Source organism: Arvicola amphibius, chromosome 3 (genome assembly GCF_903992535.2).
Source record: "Arvicola amphibius chromosome 3, mArvAmp1.2, whole genome shotgun sequence".
NCBI classification, from domain to species: Eukaryota; Metazoa; Chordata; class Mammalia; order Rodentia; family Cricetidae; genus Arvicola; species Arvicola amphibius.
The window spans coordinates 70,870,992-70,892,612 of NC_052049.1; the positions used below are offsets into that span (position 1 = coordinate 70,870,992).

The 21,621-nt window shown below is 39.4% G+C and overlaps 1 protein-coding gene across 1 annotated transcript in view; it reads right to left on the reverse strand.

The window, feature by feature from the left end:
- Positions 1-21,621, reverse strand: part of Ell2 (elongation factor for RNA polymerase II 2) — a 64,428-nt gene that overhangs the window by 13,224 nt on the left and 29,583 nt on the right. The window contains exons 3-5 of the mRNA XM_038322443.1: positions 13,171-13,292; positions 8,310-8,473; positions 1,924-2,183 (exon numbers count right to left, since the gene is read on the reverse strand). Of these exons, the coding sequence (XP_038178371.1) occupies positions 1,924-2,183; positions 8,310-8,473; positions 13,171-13,292 (546 nt within the window). The remainder of the gene's footprint in view (positions 1-1,923; positions 2,184-8,309; positions 8,474-13,170; positions 13,293-21,621) is intronic.

Sequence of the window (21,621 nt, forward strand, 5' to 3'; positions counted from 1 at the left end):
CATCTAGCATATTAACAAGTATTTTAATATCTTAATTCACAACATTCACAGGGTACTCAAAGAAAACTACAATATAGACAACAAATCAGCAAAAACACCCATTGGCATGGGTAAAACAACTGATCATTAGCTAGCGTGTTTGCTACTAGTTGGTGACAAAATAACCACTTTTTTTTTTTTTGATAATTTGCTTATTCTGTTACTCTATTCCTTTCCATGCCAGTTTTGGTCAGTTTCATGAAGCAGAAGTCATGGTAGCTGTTCAGGATAAGGAATGGACACGTAAGAACTGGCTTCAATCAAAGTTCTTACTGTGTGTCCGTTTTCCTTCTTCTGAAGATGAAATGATATGAGGCACATACAGGGTCAAATATATCCATTTTAAGATATGGCTATCTAGACTCCCAGCATCACAGAGTTACTGCCATGTACAGTGGTAGCTTCTATGAGGTTACTCTCCATCATTCTGCCTTATTTCTCTTCTCTCTTAGAAGGTAATTAATATTGCCTGTAGATGCATTTACCAATGAATTTACCATATATTTTGTGATATGCAACCTGACTCTTCCCTCAACAGAAGACTGAACTAACACACACTTTCATTCTCATTCATTTTCCCTTTTATCCTTTCTTTTTAGCTTTAATAAGGACATATAAATTAAATAACGATCCCTCCAAATGACTGAGGGATTAGCTAATCCCAACCTGTAGATAATGGTTTTACTCTCTCATAACATTATAGTACTGTTTTAAACATAAGATAAAACTTAATGAGAATAGACTTAAAATTGTATTTCGTGTTATCAAATAAAATATGGAATTTTAAAAATGATGAAATTAAGAACAACTTTGAAAATGTCATTACTTTTTTAGAAAAAATAGATGGAATTGTTTAAGATAGATTCAATTTACATTCATCACCTGAAGTAAGTATGAAAAATATAGGAAATCATTATTTGATAGTTCTTTAATGAGAAGCAAAATGCGTACTTCACACTGTAGTATGTATTTATAAAGTAACTGATAGCTACTCCTGAAATACTCATATCCCTTAATAAAGACAAGTGACTGATCTTGCACAAATGGCCAAAAGATACAAAGTAATAAGGGCTTCAAAGAATATGGAAGTAACTGCACATTCTAAACGATTTACTAGGCAAAAGTATTATTGTGCCTTATACCAACGGAAGACCAACAGAGGACATCATACAACTTTGCCTCTATAAACCAATGATATGTAAGTGATATATATATATATATATATATATATATATATATATATATATATATATATATATAGTTTAGGTGTCTAAGGTGAAAACAAACAAAAACTTCCCCAGTTATTAATGAAATTTTGGGCAAAATAAGTTTTAACCAAATGAGGATAATGTTCACATTTTAAACAGCTTTTAATGAAATGCTTTAAAAAAGATGACTTAAGCTGGACATAGTGGTACATACCAGTACTATGAACACTCAGGGGGTGGAGGCAGGACGATCACCAAAACTGAGTTTAAAGCAAGTCTGAGAAACTTAGCAGTACTCCATCTTAAAAAAAGAAAACAGCCCAAGACGCCCTAACCTAATAATATTAAAGTTAAATTTATACATGAAATTTCCCTATCTCAAAAACAGTGACAATATTAGCAATAGGCAGAGATTTTATATGTTGTTTTGAAGACAGGAGCCTACCCAGGCTGGAACTCACTCTAGCTCAGGATTATCCTGAACTTGTGACGGTTCTCCTGTCTCCACATCCTGAGTACTGTTATAGGAATGTCCTGTTATGAGGTACTAGGGATCAGACACAGAATTTAAAGCACACTGAGGAAGTACTCTACAACTAAGCCACACCCACAGCCCATCATGTGTTCCTAAGTGGATCTCCCCAAAAGGCACACACAGAAGCCTAGTTGTCCTCACCTGTTGCAAAATTGCTCCCAAGGAGTTCTTGTCCTTTTGATTGACACCATCTTTCTGCAGGCGGGCAAGCAGCTCAGGTTTCTTGTAGGCTTTTAGCGCCAGTAAGTGAATGACCCTGTCCCTGTATGGCCTCTGAGACACACTGCTGCTGCCATGAGTCTTCCGAATTGTATTTGCAGGGTTCATGGGGGTTGACCTTTTCCTCTCAGGCACTGCATCTGAGGTGGCTTGAGGCGCTTTCCGAATTTGCACTCTTTTCCCTGAAGTCCAGTGGGGAAGACACTGTTAAAAATCTGTGCGCTAGAATATAAGGAGCATGTCAGCTTCCACAACCCAATTTATGTAACTTTTATGTCCAGAAGAAAGAAAGATCATTTTATTTCAATTTTTACCTTAATGAAACATAACAACAGAAAGTATTCTAACAGAATTCCTATAATATGGAGCAGGAATTTTTAATAGAATTATTTCTTAAAATTAATATGTATTATAGATGTACTTTTGCCATTTAGCTATATGTGGATAATAATTAGTGATAAAAACAACAGAATAGAAAATTTTAGATTGTTGACTATTTGATGACATACAGAAGTAAAGTAACTTCAATGCTTTCCTGTGTACTTTATAGTACTTAAACCTTCACGTAATGCATCGCTTATAAAAAAGTGAGTAGAACCAGGAACTCATATACCAAGAGGACATTGCCAAGCACATGGAGACATGCATGCCTGACTTCATAAGACAAAGCATTTGACTAAGCCAGGGATGCAGTTTCATAAACCCATAAACACAGCCATCACAAAGAGCAGAGAACATCTACAAGGTGACTACTCGAGATGGTCCTTTTTGGTGGGCAACAGCACACATGAGGAGTAAAGTCAGACGAACCGACCAACTGACCAATCAACTGACCCACATTCTCAGAAAGAGAACACAAATCCATCTGTCTTTAGAAACCACACAAGCAGGACAGATAGGCATGGGAAATGGTAGAAGGCACCCCACTCCCTCAGGGCCAGTGTCACTGTGTCAGTACCACCTTCTGCTTGGACAGAAGACCAACAGTTGGTGACTTCTAGAGAATGTGTGTGGTGTCAGAAGTGACCCGAGGCCTCTGTACTCAAATCTGTCCAAACAGAGCACCTCACTCAGCCTCAAGTGGGACAGAAAGCAGTATGGATCTCTTTTTACAGTTTCTGAAGTAGAATCTCTTAGCTTCTTTACTCCACACCATGGCCAACTCCACTCCCTATCGGAGAGGGGGACCTGGAGTGACGCATCATCTGGGGTGACTTCACCAGGAGCAACACCGAAACGTAGAAATGACTGACAAGTAAAAGCCACTCTCATGAGCTGGGTCCACAGACAAATTGGCTTCAGGAGCTCTGTTTACTAGTGCTTCTGTCCAGGCTGGGCCCAGACAAAACATAGATATCATCCCACCTCATGGCTGGAAAACTTCTTTGCAATTTGAACGTAAGTGATGGCAAGTCTCAGATGCAATTACTGCACAGTGCAGGGACACAACACTACGTGGGCCTGGCTCATGATAAGGAAAACTAATTACGTAAAGTTTTAAGAAACGATTTAAAGCTGTTTTTTTTATATATTTTATAATTTAGAAAAAGTTGGATCAGATGGAAAAAGACTAATATTTATCATGTACCGATTATGGTATAGTGAAAGAAAGGCTATGTATCTAAGGGCTTCATGCCAGTGATTTCTTCAAGGTAAGCCTTATCTCCATTTCACAGTTGAGAAATCTGGGGTTTTCAGTGGGGAATGCTCAAAATAGCGAAGTGCTTACTTAGCACAGTGGGCAGGTCTGTGGTCACACCCAAATCGCCTTACTTGTCCCTCTGCGTGGGAAAGGCTTTATGAACAAATGCCTAATGCTTTCCTGTTGTTTCGAGTGGGGCTGTATGCTCTGTGAGGGCAAGGCCGTGGCTGCTTTCCACCAGCAGAATGAGTCAGTGCTAAGACTGCAAACGCCAGCAAGCCAGCAAGCACAGAGGCCAGAGGCTGTACTTTCCCACATTGTAGACTGCCAGTTCGAAGACACATACAAATCTATAACGCAAACCCTTTAGTCTATCATTTCTCAGCTATGGCAGTGTTAACATCACATTCTTTGATCATTCAATAGAAATTTCTGGGGAAAAATAGGGTCAATGTCATGAAAATTTAGGAAATACTCTAAATTCCACACTTCTGTCTTTGCCTGCCAATTTCTTAACTTCTTTCCCAACCATGCTGTCATGTAGAAGTCACTTGGTCCTTGTCACGCCATTTCTACCTCATTTACCTCAGCTCCTTGTTCTCAAAATGGCTCCCAGGGGTTGCTGGGTTTCCTCTCACCCTCCCAGAAGGAAGCACAGGAAAAACAAAGGAGGCTAACAGGCCCAAAGAGGGAAACCAGCATGACGGTGGCTAGAAGAACGGATTCTGATGCGTGAGAGGACAACGTGGGCCTAGTGCTGGGCTGATGCCTCTTCCCAGTACACCAACGTCACCAGTCTTTCAGGGTCTGGCTGCTGGGTGACCATTCCTTTCAAATGATTGTAAGAACACAACAACATACTGGTGCTGAATTACATTTAAACACCACTTGCCTTTGTCTCTCCAAACCTTAATCCAACTCTCCAATCTCTCAATCAGGAGTCTCAGGAAAGAGAGGCTACAGATGAGGAAAACTTCATGACATAAATACTAACAGAAAAAAAAGTAAAGAGGAAAGATGGGCAAAGAAGGCAGGGCAGCTGGATTTTTTTTTAATATTTGCCTCAGGAAGGCCCTTTTTAGTAAAACCTGTGGGAAAACCTAATTCTCTTCCCAGACCCAACTGCTAATCAATTCCCCAGGCTCTTTTATATACAGCACAGTGGTACCAACAGAGTCGGCTAATCTGGGACTATATCTGAGTCACTGTTACACTTAAGAGTCCATCTCTAGTTCTTCCATTTAATACTAGACGGTAAAATTATTTATTTATCCTTCAGCCAATGGCTCTGAGTCAAAAATATGACAGGAAAATGTAAACACAGCCATCAGAAAGAAAGTAGCAACTATAATCATTTTCTGTCGTAGTTTTCCTGCTTGATGGAAACGGGCTAACACCTTGGGCAACAGAGACCAAGGTTGCAAATACTATCTGCAGGGAAGGGTTAAACATATAATCTATACAATAGCCTCAGCTGGTGCCATTTGGCACCTGTGGGACTTTTCAAAGTTTCAGTACACACACACACACACACACACACACACACACACACACACACACACGTCCTCAACAGGCATGAAAATGTCAGAGCTACAACACACTTTAGATGTTCTCTAGTTTGGGTAACTCCTTACCTAATATTTGAGAAAAGTAAGGTAGCCAATGACTAGTTCCATCACTCAGATATACTAACTCATCAAAAATAAGGAAGGTGGAAAATTGAGAAGACAATCACAGATATTAGATCTGCTGGGCTATTTTATGTACCTGCATAAGTATCAAAATATACAAAAATGGTAGTTCAACAAAATTCCAGAATTTAGGTAAAAGTCAAAAGGTAGGGGTTAGTGATTTTTCCTTATGAAAAATGTTAATGTTCACCACTGACACAAACATCAAGAGCAAAGATGAAGTGTTACTAAATAAGATACCACCACGTTGTCTAAGTAAAAGCATCCCTGGTTCCTCTCCAGACAAACAGGATTTATGTCCCCCACTGGAAAGTTTCAGAAGCTCACAGCCCAGGAAACTAGGCAGATGACCCCTAGATCCTAACATTTCAGACTTTATCCCTTAAGCATGGCTTGTGCGGCTTAGCTCAGCTGGCAGAGGCCCAGCCTGGCACTGCGCCACACCACACCACAGCAGGGCCAGCGTGACTCTCGTCTGCCTCCACCCAGGGTCACACCACTGAAAGAAACCTTGTTCTGCAGGTACCTATGTTGGCAGAGGTGAGTGTCTGGTGTCATTTTACAAGGTACAGTCAACTATAAGCTGAGTGGTAACTTGCTGTTTAAGAATGAGAATACAATTTGTTCATGAGGACATGCCTATATCATTATTATTTTTTTCTGAGCCCAACAACTTGGTGTGTAAAATGGAGAGATAGTCACAACCTACTTCATAGAGAAATCATTGACAAACACTTTAAAGAGCTGAATGAGCCAGGTATTATAAAAAGTAGGAAAATACAAATGAGCTGCCCAGCAGGAAAGGACCATGTTGTAAATAACAGGTGATAAAAAGCTCAAATGTAACATATCCAGGTAGAATAAAAAGTAAACAAAGAAAGTCCAATAGGAACATAGGGTCTTCAGAGTTGTTCTGGCTTTGACTAATAATTCTGTTTGGTGAGAAACTGGAGGCAGTCCAGATATTACAATACAAATAACTAAAAGGTTGTGACACAGGCCATACTAAGGAAAATTAAAAGGAGCCTGGGTTATGTGACTCAGAGAAAATGCCCAAGGCAGTTAATGACAAAACTGAAGATCAGAGAAGAACACTGTATAGTGATAGTTGAGTGGTAGAGGAACTGAGGACAAAACTGGGAAGAAAAGAACAAAGAGGACACGCCACAGGATGGCAGAGATAATGACAGGGATCTGATGAGATGAGTGAGTGAGAAAGCATTTTGTTTAGTTGAAGTTTGTTAAGGCAGGTTACCCCTAAAGTACATGTAAACTATAATCCCTATAAGAAAACTTGTAAGCTCTAAAATTCCTGGTACCATTACAAAGTTAGATGAATTCCAGATGTTGAAATGTTTGTCATATGAACTAGATATGGGGGCCCATGCCTGTAATCCTAGCTCTTGAAAGCTCAAAGCAGGAGATTTGCAAATTCAAAGCCAACCTGTTTGATAAGTAAAGTCCAGAATACCCTGGACTATGGTGTGAGATTCTCCAAAGCCAGCCAGCCAGCCAGCCAGCCAGCCAGCCAGCTTACGCTCCGCATAAGCTAGCTGTATAAATTCTAAGTGAACTGACTTACTCTCCACACTATCAAAACATAACAACATTCATCACGAACACAGGAGACATCTAAGCACCAACCATAGGAAGAGTATAGTAGTTTTTGCTGGTTTGCGGTTCCCAGCTAGTTATATTAAGGGGAAAATCATTTTGATGATGTGAGTCCCTATAACAATTGCTTCACTGTTTATAAAATGGTGGTATTAGATTAAAACAAACACTTTAAAGATAGTGATAGATAATTCACATTTTATAGTAAAAATGTTAAGTGGAGGAAAAATCTTATGGACTTAAAAATAATTTGAGATTTAAGTTATTAACACAGACAGCTAATTAAGTTATTTAATAAGGAGAAAGGAGAAGAAAGAAGGCTGTGGACTGTTACTTCACTCCACAGGAAAGGGAAGGGAGAAGTCTCATCGTTGGTAACAGTCCAAGTCAGGGTACTGGGTCCTGTGGGTATAAATGTCTGGGGAAGCAAGGAATTGTTGTTAAACCAAACTAAATGTATCTAAGCTGAGCACCAAGTCCCGGGAGCATTGGCTTTGTTCCAAAGACACTTATTAAAGGCACTGGTGGAGTCTTTCAAAGCTGAAGACAACATAGCTGGATCAGCAAGGAAGCTGGTTTTGGAAACACTGACATTTCCAAATTACTATCTGTTCATCACTTCTACCATGGTGATTTGAGTTACAAAGCTGGCCATCTCCACTCTATCTGTCCTCACTGTGAACTGACTTAGTAAAGTTGTTCAGATCCCTGCTCACAAGACCCCTTGCTGATATGGTCTTACTTCCCTTCCATCTGATGTATACTTGAGTGAGTTGATGATAAAGACAATCAGGGTGGGATAGGGTCTTAGTTAATAGGTAGATGAGGATGAGAGGATCACAATTGTGACTAGAGAATCATCATCCTGCTGCTTGCCTGTGACACTCCACCATAAATAAGCTCATTTTATACTTTTACAATAAAAATTCAGTACTGTCTAATAATCCTGTAAAAACACAAGCAGAATCTGCAATAATGAGGCTATCAATTTATTTTTGTCTAAGAGATTTTGATTATAAAAATAGCTCTATAAAAAAACTTTGGAACCACACCGTCCATCATTGAACTTAGATCATCCTATGATGTAAAACACAAAAGACTACTGCTACAGCCTCATTTGGTGTCATCACTAGACCCCAGTATTGTGAAATAAGTAGCCAACAGAAAGTTCAAGAATTATAAAAGTAATGAAACTTTAAAATGTTCTTCAACTTACCAGCAGCCTGAAGAAAAAAAATGACTTTTTTATGTACTGAAAAATAATTTCTGTATTTTCATCCTTAGTATTACCAGTATTTACCAACAGTCATCTTGAATTAGTCCAGTCAACCAGTGTGAAGGAGAAATATGTCCATACAAACCTACATATGGTCCACCGGGTTTGATAACTTTGGTGCTTCGATTACGGGATTCCTCCTCTGCCTGGGTCATTCTTTCTCTTGTCATCTGATAGGAGTCATTTGTTGCACACACTGTAATTTTATCTTGTATAAATCCCAGGCAATTGAGCTGGGAGGCTCCAGAGCTGTCAAGTGACATAGTGGCTTTGTTAGAGATGACTATCATTGTCACAATAAAGGAAACAAGAATTTTATTAAAACCTAAAATCAGTAGCTCAAATAAGTTAGCAGTCCTAAAATAACTGATACTAATTTTAAAATAGGATTATTTAAAATGCTTATTTATTTATTTATTTATTTATTCATTCATTCATTCATTCATTTATTTATTTAACATTATGAACAAAATGGGTAAAATGAGCTCCTGGAGACCAAATCATACTTTTAAACACAGTAGGAGCGAACAGCAGCAGTCTAGAAAACATTTTCATTTCGTCAACTGTTTTAACAACTTTCTTGCTACAGACATGAGAAACACTCAAAACCTTTTTTAGAGAAAACAATGTACATGCTTTACAAAGGACAACATTAAGGCCGCCCATGATTCTTTTTATTTCTAATAACATATTAGTAGTATAGCTAAAATTTGTAGAATCTATATTTATCATTATTCTACATAGCAAACACTGAGAAATTTGGGGCAAGTGGTTCTTGCTGAAAAATAAAAAAACAAAATAAAACACCAAAGCACCCTGGATATTGTCCCTGACTCTGAAATGGTCTTGTTTGAGTAACATGGAACAGTTTGAATACTTTGCAACCCTAAAACCAGCAATGTTAATTTTTAAATATAGCGGTTATTTAAAATGTTTATGTTCTTATATTTTTAGAGATCATGGTAAAGTCACAACTAATATTTAAAGAAAACACTATATATCTTCAAAGTAATTGGGGAAATATGTAATGAGAATTGGCACTCCTATTTCTCTATTTCCAAACTAAATTGGAAACAACTTTGCTATGATACTAAAATGTTGATGTAAATTTTGCTAAAAACTCCCTCTATAACTACTATTATTTGAAAATAGTTAATTCATCTCATAAATGTAGGGCAGAACAAAACCCAGGACAAAGGCAGGGCAGAAATGGTCGCTCCTTCAAGGAGCTGCTTCTCTAATGGGTGACAAAGACAGGCAAAGTGAACAAAAGGCAAGAAAGAGATGGGGAATATCTGGGAGGGACACTTCACTTGGCTTTTCTAGAGGAAGTGGTATCTGAGCAGATCATAATGCCGCCTGAACGAGAGGAGATGGCGAAAAGTATGCCAGAGGGATAACCACCTTGTACAGGCCCAGGCTGAGCATAAGACACAGAAACGCAATAGACATGAAGTTGAGGATAGAAAAGTATATCGTGCAGGGCTTTGGGGCCATGTTATGGATTCTGAAGAGAATAAGAGACTGAAAAAAGAGAAATAGCTCATCTATGTTGTAGGAAGACCACAATAATGGAGAACAGCCAAGCAAGAACTGGGCTGCAGGAGTGAACAGTGGGAGACCAGTTTTTAACTATGCAGATGAGCCAGACATGGACTGGTATTAGATCCGCGAAAGGATTAGACACAGGAAGTGGAGTTTAAACAAGAGCAGAGTAGTCAGAGATGTGGAGGAGGCAGAACTGATGGGATTTGAACAGTGATAGTCATGGGAGGAAGAGGGAGAAAAACAAAGATAGTTGATGTGGGAGGTGATGGATGCTGTGAATATGCTTTATTGCCATTGGCTAATAAAGAAGCGGCTTTTGGCCAATGGCTTACAGAGTAAAGCCAAGCTGAAAGATTATATATATCTATATCTATATCTATATCTATCTATCTATCTATCTATCTATCTATCTATCTATCTATCTATCTATGTGTGTGTGTGTATCTCTATCTATCTATCTATCTATCTATCTATCTATCTATCTATCTATCTATCTATCTATCTATCTATCGAGAGAAGGCGGAGTCACAGAGAAGCCATGCAGCCGCTGCTGGAGCATTTCAAAACTTTGCCGGTAGGCTACAACCTCGTGGTGATGCACAGATTAATGGAGATGGGCTAGTTTAGGATATAAGCGCTAGCTAGAAATATGCTTAAGCTATTGGACAAACAGCATTGCAAATAATACAGTTTCTGACTGATTATTTCATGGTCTTGGTAGCTGGGAATGAACAAGCATCCTCCCCTAACAGACAGTGTTCAGGTCACCAGCCGTAAGGACCCACCGACTGCATTCAAAAAGGGCAGGTTAAGGGATGGGTGTGGAAGACTTTGAAGGAACAAGAAGAGTCTTAGGAGACAGCAATTAACATGAACAGGAAGAAAAGAATGACACTGTTGCCAAGGATGCAGAAATCATTCTGCCCTGTAGAAGCCACTAGGACAGCAACTTTGTGACAGCAGTGGCCCAGAGCTGAGAATTATAAAGCGCTGGTTTTAGGACATTTGAGGGAGTAGTTAGTGTGAGATAGCGGGGGCTGAAGCCAGGCTCTCGGTGGACAAGTGCATGAAAGCTGTTCTTGTTTCTTGTTAAATAAGGGAGACTTGAGTATCTTTGAATACTGATATAAACCAAACAAAGAGGACCAGGAAGGAGGTTTAACTCCCCAGAAGAGAGAAAAAAAGAATCTGAGTTTTAGCGTATCTCCCTACTTCTTAGGAAGGAGCACACACAAAGTGAGAATAAGCTGATCTCATGTCAGTCATGATGACCTAGAGATCTTAAGCAGTGCTCCCCTGTGGAGGTCGACAGTCTTGCTCCACAGAGTTCTTTCCTTGTGCCTCTCAGCTTAGTTATTGAGAGGATTTCAGCTCGCCTGTGGGGTTGTTCCTTTTGTTTCTCTTTGGTTGGGATCACGGTTTCCCACACTTGAGTGGACATCACTGTATGTCTTTAACTACACATTTTCAATAAGCTTGTGTGTAAGTACATTTAAGGAGTCTTTGAAAGGAGATTTTGACTTGAAATTTCCTCCATCTTCTATGTGAGGAAAGTTTTGAAGGTATAGTCAGCCTGTGCTGAGGTAGTCTAGGCCTTTGAAGATATGGAGTTACCAATCAAGACTAGAAAGGATGGAGCAGATGACTGAGAATTAAAAGTTTTAAAAACAGGGTTTTTCTACATAGCCCTGGCTGTCCTGGAGCTCAAAGAGATCCGCCTGCCTCTGCTTCTAAGTGATGGGATTAAAGGTGTGTGCCACCGTACCTGGCTGAGAACCAAAAGTTTTTAGTGCTTTTGCTTTCTGGTGGAAAAGACACTAACGTAATTGTACGAATTCTCTCAACATTCTTCCGCATCATGGCCAGTTTTATATATAACTAACCTTAAATTTTTCTCTAAGTAAGTACAATACAAATAAACTCACAGTGTCTATGTTATGTAAGGATAAAACCATATTACTTATTTAAGTATGTTTTACATTAAAACTTTTGTTTGTGGGTGCACATGTGGGTGTATGCGTGCCACAGTGTGCGTGCGCACGCGCGTGTGCAGTCAGAGAAGAACTTGGGGAGTCAGCCTCTCCTTTCACTTTGGGTCTGGAAACAAAGCTTAGGTTCCAGGCTTGCCAACAGCACGTCCACACACTGGTCAAATGCACATACTTTATGACGGAACACAGGATTATGATATGACATGGTTTTGAAGGAAGAACAACTTTTTCATGTGGTTCCTCAGGGCACAGAGTTCAACTCAAGTCCTTCAGTTCTCTTTTTGCCTAGCCACAAGCTAACACATTTATATAACTATGGACAGGTCACCTGTTAAATAAGACCCTGAAAGCTGGTGTTTCTACAGTCTATTGTAGTGCTATCCAGGAATTTCCTGCAGTTGTAGAAATATCCTGTGTCTGTGATATAGTAACTGTGGTGACCACATATACGTTCTGAGACCGTAAAATGTTAGCGAGAGTAAACTATGAAATTTTAAGCTTTATGTAATTTTGAAAACTGAATATCACAACCACAGGTAGCCAGTAGATATGGAAGTGAACAGAATATAAAAGGCTATATAACCTATAATGGATGCAGTTCATACCAAAATTTTATATTTTAAAGCAACACTTAAACACGGACAGTTTAAGTCAGATGGAAAGAGCAACATGGAGCTTTCAGAAAGGTGTCTTGGCTCTTTCAGCTTTCCTTCTTACAGTGGCTCCTACAGATTCAAGCACCAATATGCAGATGAGTCACAGACATGGACTGGTGTTAATACTGTGCTCCAGAGTCAAAGCCCTACACTGGGGGAGGGACACTAACAACCTTCCATCTTCATGGGGCAGAATACAAATTCCTGATCAAGGGTTCCCACTTTCCACAAACAAACAGAAAATGGCTCATAGTTTTCTAAGTCAAAGTAGGTGAGGGAGTAATGGCACCCAGGGAGGTGTCTACTCTTTTACTCTTATTTTATCTTAAATTTTTTCTTATATTTTTGTTGGAATGAATGTCTGGTGTCCAGCAGGCTGTACAATAAAGCGAGAAGAAAACTCTCAAGGCAAGACTTGATAGAGCAGAGGCATAGGAAGAAGACATGCAGGATACATACTTTTTTCCCCTATCGTTACAAAAATTTTTGGGTACAAATAAATACAATTATCATTTAAAAAATCTTCAAAATTGATTTTAATTTAAAAACTCATTTTATAATACTTTTGAATTCTATAACTGTTATTATACTCCAGTGACACACACAAGTTCTAGTATGTGACAGATGGTCAATATGTTTAAATAGATGAGTTGTATAATTCAACTCGATAAACATCAAAAGACTAGTTGATTAAAAAGTAAGCATCTGAACTGGGAAGTGCCCCCTGCAGCATGTCCTGGACAGTACTTACCTGGAGAGTGTTTGCTGGATGCAGTCAAAGCTGCCCTGAGGGTTATCTTTCCCCACGTTGGACAGGTAGAAGTTAAAGTTGTGGACTTCACTGAGGGGATCATTTTTGGGAATTTTGACAAGCTAAAAGGTGGGAAACAGAGAAACATTTCAGTGCTTATGAAATTCTACCTTGCTGGTTGTCTAAGTTAATCATCCATTTCTATAGCATTTAAATGACCAAATAGTTCAAGCAACCTGACAGACATGCCTGTAACTCATCACGATCTTGCTTCATTTCTGCCCTTACATGTGGGTAGAAATATAACCCCTGTTCAGATATCAGCCCTGCCTAACAGCTTCTAAATGGTCTCTGAGGTATACTCCACAATCTAATCTTTTGCTGTCTTAATACACATTTAATATCTTTAGTTCTTACTTTTTTGAATAGTACTTTTGAAGAATAACTAGCAGCACAGGCAAAAAAAGTTCAGACAGCTTGGAGCATGTCTTGATGTCCCCATGATTCCTTCATTCAATCACATGTGTATACAACAGGGTCAACAGTCTACAGAGGTCATATTGTAAGTCCTGCCCAAACTGAGTCCTGGGCAACAACTCTCAAATGGGCAGACATGGTTTTCTTTCTATTTGTTTTTGAGATAGGATCTCAAGTAGCCAGGCTGGTCTTCAACTCATACAAGTTGAAACAGGCTTTGAGCCCTTCATCTTCCTGCTTCTACCCTCCCAAGTGATGGGATTATAGATAAACATTAGGCCAGGTTTTTTCTGAGGCCTTGTTCAAGTTCTTGTTTCCCTGCTAGGTGAGAACAGAACACCTATTAGTAAGGATTCCTTCTGATACCCAGTGTCTGAATCAGATAATACTTCCTGTATATAGTAGGAGTTCAGTAAATTTGTGTCAAGGAATTAGAATCTTCTATCAATTCTACTAATATACACTACTCTTTCACCAAAAAGTTTTAGCTAACTTACATCTTTAGCTCAGATATCTAATAAACATAGAGTAGCTCTACCTCTTTTTAAAAACATTAACTTTTGCATATGCATGTGTGCATGTATGTGTGTGTGCGTGCACACACACATGCACACACATGTACACATTGATGCTGGTGGCTTCTTTGATGCTTTCCACTTTACATACTGAGGAAGGGCCTCCCACTGAATTTGGAACTGGCTATTTTAGCCAGTTTGCTTTGGGGAGCCCCTGTTCCCACCTCCCATATTCTTGGATTACAGGTGGGCAGCCAAGCCTACTCAGCTTTTAATGTAAGTTTTGGGTATCCGAATTCCTGTCCTCATGCTTTTTTTGCAAGTACTTTACCCACTGAGCCATTTCACCAAATACCCTGAAGTCTTTTATACTAAGTACATATTTTTCCTTTCTTATCTTCCAAATTTCTTAAGTAATATTTAGAGCCTTAAAGATGAGACCAATTACCTTCTTAAACTTTTACTTTAATTTTTACATGCATGCATGTAATTAGGCTATTATCTCAAATTGGAGAATTTCATCACAAAAATATTTTGCATGAAGTAAAAACTGTGCACACTACTCAACATGTTCAGGTTTTGTCTAAGGTAGATACAGGAGACTTTCATATTATGATCATGACCAGAATAGGAAAGAATCACAATGAAAAATATGTTTGTATAGCTGGCTCAATGCCTTCACGGAAGGGTTTGAAATTTATTGCACACAGGTTCAAATGGAACAAGCAGTGATTTAGCCATTCCTCTAAGAGGTCTGGGAAGATCCTTCTGGCACCTAGTAGGAAGTCAGAGATATTGACAAAACCTTACAGTGTGCAGCCTCAGCAACAAAGAATTGGCCAGACTGAGAAGTCAAAGGCTATACAGAAACTTTGGTTAGAAACAGGTAAGTGGACGCCTTTAAAAGAGAAATTGGAATTCAGAATCCATCGATTTCTATATAGAAGAGAAAATTAAGCTTTTCAAGAAATAAAGTATCTATTTCAAATGAAAGGAATCATTTTACTTTATTTGAGCCCTTATTTCAATCTTATAACTTCCAATGAGACAACTAAAGAGCCGGAAAGATAAGCAAGAACATATGAGCCTCAGAATAACTAGATGTTCTTTAAATATGGCGTATGCACACATTTTCCTTTTCTTTCTCTAATTGGAAGTTACAAAACTTAAGGTATTCAGCTAAAAGTTTCAAATAGATCATGAGTCCTTAAAGACATTCCCCTGACTAGAGGGAAAGCTTAAAATACTTAAAATTAAAATTGAGAGAGGTTCCTCTCTCACCAAGGATGTTCTTGCTAGATTGTTTCTAAATTAGGCCTCAGAACAGATTTCCCATGGTAGTTAGTTACCCAGTCCTCAAGGTTGACCCTAAAGTCTATGTAAAGCAGTACATGCCCTCTCCACACCATGCTGCTTCCTGTGTACCGCCAATTTGAAGGCTGGTTCCTAAGAAAATGAAAATAAAGTACTATTCATATAAACAATGGGACAAGGGGCTGGAGTGATGGCTCAGAGGTTAAAAGCACTGGTTGCTTTTCCAGAGGTCCTGAGTTCAAGTCCCAGAAACCACATGGTGGTTCACATCCATCTATAGTGAGATCTTGGTACCCTCTCCTGGCCTGCAGGCATAGATGCAAGCAGAATGTTGTATACACAAGAAATAAATCTTAAAAAAACAAACAAACAAAAAAACCCAATGGGACAAGATCCCTGGCACAGGAGAATAATAGAGCATATTCTCAGTTCTGCTGCGATTCTACCTCTCTGTAATGGCTCTGAATTAGAGAAGGTCTCAGACCGACCCCAGATAGGGCCTTCACTGAATCCTCCCAGTTTAGTCTTTTGTTTCCCCACCAGCTCTAATTGTCATACACAGCCTGCCATTTCCATTAAGTCAGTTTTTCTGCTCAGGGGCTATGGTGCTATGCAAACTTGCCAGTTGTAGACCTAAGTGATGCCTTGTATAATCATTTCATTCTTGAGGGCACACTTCTTATATAAATAAACTGCATCTAATTTCTCCCTTGAGAATAAATACTATTAGAAAGTATTAATGATTGCATAATTTCAGTTTCTCATTTAGAATGAAGGGTATAGAAATGTATCACCATACCCAGATAATTGGAAAAGTAGTTATTACTTTTCATTCCAAAAACAAGAGACTAAACATCAAAGGCTTAGGTTCACAATCCACAACCTTCCTTCCCAACTGCAGTCTGTCTTTAATAAAAAGCTACGAAGAAAATGTTCCAGGAAACTTTCAGACATTTATAATTAACATAGGCACTGTATACCATGGTGTGTTAAGTCAAGGCTCTAATTATTCAGATACAGGCTCAGGCATGTGGCAATGGAGTACTGTTAAAAGGTCATTTCAACATCACTCACAAACTTGCTACCTCAAGGACCCAGGGCAGAAGTGTGTGCACACACTGCACACATGCATACGGATATTTGCTTAGCAGCAGTTGACACCTGTGCTGCAGAGGTTCCCCACTGTTAAGTAAAATACTTTCCACTCCATATTGGATCAAAAGTATATGCTAGATTAAAACAAAACCAGTAAGGCCTTTCCATTGAATTAAATGTTTTATTTTGTGGATATTACAAAAGACTTAAATGGCAGTGCTGTTCTTTGACAGTAATTATATGAGCATCCTAACTTTTTCTGCTACAGTGATGTAAATGCTCAATAAGACATTTGTGAACCAGCGGTGCCACAGTTTGATATGGCAATTTTGGGGGTTGAAATTGAATCACAGGACCAGGGGAGCCCAGGTCATTTTTTCAAATGTCTTCATAAATTCATAAATTAGAGACAAAGAGGATCAGTGAGCTGTTTGAAGTTATAGTCATATCTAATATTGTCACCCCTATACTCTCAGACCACTTTCTCTCCTTCATGGCTGTCTGAAACACTCATTAACTGGTAATATTAATATATTTATTATGTTTATGGCATTTCTTCCTCCACTAGAATATAAGCTGCTCAAAGACAGATGCCTTTGTGTGCTTGTGAATGTACTGCCAGCATCTTAAATGGTGCAGAGCACAAAGCAGTATTTGCTAAGTGAGTAAAAATGTCAATCAGTGTCTCAGGCAGAACTAGATAGAACTGGTGTCTGCTCTCTTTCCACCAGTGTTTCCAAAATATGCTGCAAAGTTTTATTTAAAAAGGGGCTTCTATCTTCAAATAAGTTTGGGAAATGCCAAGTTAGACGAAATGGCTATGCTGGCTGTAGTTGTTCTGAACCAACTAGTGCGACCTAGAAGTCTACCTCTTCCAATCCTGCAGTACCTCAGGAAGTCAGCATGTCCCTTAGTACCAACTGACTGCTCTGCTTACCACTCAGCTCTACAGTGTCTACTGAACACTAAGCTTAGATACAGGTGAAACTTGCTGGAAGCATGTAAGCATTAGAATTCGCTGTTGCTTTCAAACTCTTCCTGGACTTTTATTGACTCTGATTTCCTAATAACATAGACAATAGTTTAGAGATGTCTTTTGCATGCACAATACAGGTCCCACAGTATTGGTGCAGAATCGGGACAGAAAACAGAAACCTCAACCTGAAAGCCACAGCTCTGATGAGGGTTTCTGTTCTGACTCTAGGCCCAACACAATAGGTTTAGAGAAGTAAAGAAATGGCCTCAGAACAACCCAGATGTACAAACCAATGTGGGGCAGAAAAGTAGGAAGTAGAGGTACCCATTGATGACAGCAGTAAAAATGAAGTCTAGAAACACAAGAAAAAACTAAGGCAGGGGCTGGAGAGAGTCTAACACATGCCAGAGCCGTCTGAAAGCTCATGACAGACACTTTGTTGATGAGGGTAGTGGAAAATGTCAAATGCAGCCAGCACAAAGAAAAATCCTGGAAATTCTCCCAAAAGTATATCAAGTAGCAATAAACATAAAAATTCAAAATATTATAAATCATTTGCTTCTTTGATTTAATCCTTAGCAAGATGTCTGATAAGATAACAGCATTCTCTTCTAGTCTCCGCATACCTCACCTCAAGCCAGCAAACCCGTTCAAAAGGGCAGCGGCCCCAAACTGAGTGATTCCTAGCTTAACTCTCACACCTCTCATGAGTTCTTTACAGTTTGTCACCACTGTAGGGAAACACTGATTAATGGTAGTATTCACAATTTGTATTATTTGTAGAACTATAGTTTCATTAATTTATTCCACAAATACTCAGTGAGGGCTACTATGTTGGGTACTGTTTAAATTTCTATGGCATGCTGCTGAATAAAACTAAGATCTCTGCCACTGTGTCTATGTATAGACATCTATAAGTGTGATGGTGGTGGCAAGGAGTAGGAGACCCGGAACAGCAGCGGGCGGCAGGACTCCTAGACATAAGACTTGTGAGGAATGAGAGGGAGAACTAAATGACATGGTCTTCTGTGTGAAAGAATGGAACCTCTTGAATGTGTGCATACATATGAACTTCTGATCACTTCCTTTTCTTTCCTTCCATCAATTTTTTTAATCTTAAAAGTGATGATCAGAACCCATTTACAAGTTTGGTATATATCTTAAATACAATTGACCATTGTTGGTTTCACCAGCTAAAAAGGGCTTCAACACCAGTTCTGTTATGACTCACTTTGCAGCATCATGGCTAAAATTACTTAGAAGACACCAGGTGGCTAGGAGTGAGTTGGTTAGTAGCTGGGCATTTCCAGGAAAAACTGGGGTGGGGTAGGGTAGGCAGTTATTGTCAGGGAAAAGATGCAAATATTAGATATTGGAGTACACCAGGGTAAAGCTGTGTGGCCTAAGGAACATAAGAGAATAAAAAATTTTATTTAAAAATGAATGGAAATTAGAACCAAATGCTAAAGCAGCTTTTGAAAAAAAAAAAGTGAGAGAACCATGGGAAAAATCTGAGTTCTTTGTTCAAAATGCAGGACTCTACATGAAGTGCCGGAGAGCAAGAACTCCAAACCTCCCAGCAGTTATCTCAGCACTCTCACCGTTCTTTTTAAAAATCACCTTAAACATCTAAAAACATTACAGAGAATTGATGCTGACATCTTCACATCCCCAAATTGTCTCCTACGACAGCAGCCTCTGTAGATACTGAGGCCACTGTTATCTTGGCGCCCAGCTTCCACTCCTCTCCTCAGACACCCTTGATGTCCTACACGTTCTACCCCCCTCCTCCCTGATTATTCCTCAAGTGTGTGCTCTCAGCTATCTCCCCTGCTTTGGTTCAAATCCTCTTGTGCTTTTGACAATGTCTTTCAGCTTCTACTTTTGATCCCTTTCCAATGCCATCCTTAAATCATTCAGCTCTTCCCCTACATCACTAAGTTTTTAAATGGAAACTATTCTCAGACGCCAGTCTGAACACAGCAGTCCACACAGCACTGATGTTCTCCATCCTGCTCCTCCCATGCACAAGTGGGAGGCATCCGCGGGACTGGGCCTCACTCTCAGAGGCCGTACTGCCTGACCAGAAAGCACTGGGCTCCATCCCTACTTCTTGTTTACCTTGTGGCAACATTTCTCTTACTTAGGACTCAGTGCAGGTCCTTTTCTCCTTAGGGAGCCTTGCTTTCTGTGGGAGGTAGCCTCAGTTGCTCCTTTCCTGGGTCCCCACAGTCTCCTCACCCTTTCCTACTGTCTTTACGAAGTTCAATACTGAGTACTGATTTATGTCTGTCTCACCAGACTGAGTTGTTTAGAAGCAAGGGCCATGGTCTTACCCACTTTATTTATGTTTGGGACATCGTAGATGCTTCATAAATACTTGCAGGATTTATCTGGGAAAAAAAAAAGCCAGTGATTTAAAAAAAAAATCACAAATGAATTTGAAATAGCTCCCTTAAGGGTCTTTGGAAAACCAGGATGCTGCAGAGAAGACGTAGAGGGAGGGTAGAGCTGCCTGCTGTGAGGCAGGAACGTCAGCATGAGGAAGTTTTTAACCTCTTATGCTATGTTTAGTCCCAAAACCTGGGGGGAAGTGGCTTCTTGGGTTTGTGGTACTCAAATTTATATTGCACGCTTGTCTTTTAATACAAAGTGTAGTTCATCTTTACTAAAATGCAGAAACTCTGGCCTCACCAAATTCCATTCAAAAACACTCCTTAACCTCTTAAAAACACACTGCATCTTTAAGGACTCAGGGAGGGACTAAACACTTCTCAAATGAGGCATTCTCCTGATCAATTATAAAGCAGAATTGGTCTTTTGGAAAGATGGTTTGTTTAAACAAAGCTCAAATCTGAGTTCTACAAGAAAAAAAAAGTTACACGTGATCCTAAGTTCCAAATCCCCTCAGGTCTCCTCTCTTCCTGTTCTCCTGGGGCCCTGAGGGAAGCCACACCAGCCATGCCAGGAGGAACTACAGGCAGATACTGGCGGACCTACGGTTTATGCCTGGCAGTCACCAGTAGTGGTGTAAATCTAGTGGAGACTGGGACTTGACAGGTGGGAGCTGCCCTCAAGATCAACAGAAAGGTTGGCGTTGGCATGAGACTTTGCAAAATACATGGTTTCAGTTCAATTCAATCAACATCACCATGAAAACCTGTATGCTGACTAATATAAACAACCACTGGGTTTGAAGAATATTTCCAAATTGAAATGGAGGGGTGGCTAGCTCTTAATTCTGTGTTCCACTCTCAATATCAAGACTTTTTTCTTTTTAAAGCTATTTAGATTTTAAAAAATAATCTAAATTTATTTTTTAATAAATGCACATGATGGGGCATGTCTTTGATTCCCGGCTGTGGAATGGAGTTGGCTGTTCTCACTCTCCTGCACTATTGCCACTCTTTTTCTTCCTGACTTGACTCCTAGAAGCAGGCTGACCTGCTGCCTTTTAAATTTTTTTTTTTTTTTTTTTTGGTTTTTTCGAGACAGGGTTTCTCTGCAGCTTTTTTTAGAGCCTGTCCTGGAACTAGCTCTTGTAGACCAGGCTGGCCTTGAACTCACAGAGATCCGCCTGCCTCTGTCTCCCGAGTTAAAAAAATAAATGTAAAAGAATGAGGTCAACTAGTTGTTCAGTTATTATTACTATTTTAATATATATTTCTGAGGAAGTTAACCAGTTGGCCTTCATTTTCTTGGTTTTCATGCTTCATGTATCAAAACATAATCCTAAAGATGAAGCCTGCTAGTATTTGAATTTTTACAGATCTTTCTCCAAATACCTGCTCCAAAAATATACATAATTTTACAAGACGTATTTCTATTTAATTTTCATAAGTCAAAACCACATATTAAACCTATGAAGGATTAAAAACTATTTTTGATTTCATAGCTATGGATACAGATGTTGACAGAAGGTATGGCTGGCCTATTGGGACAATCAAGGTATGCCTATGTCTCCACACAGAGGAAGAGATGCAGTCAGAGAAAGAAAGGGTGCATTCTTACACATCAGTGGGAGAGCAGTACTGCACGTGGACAAAGCAGGTCATGAAACACTTAGGTGGTTAT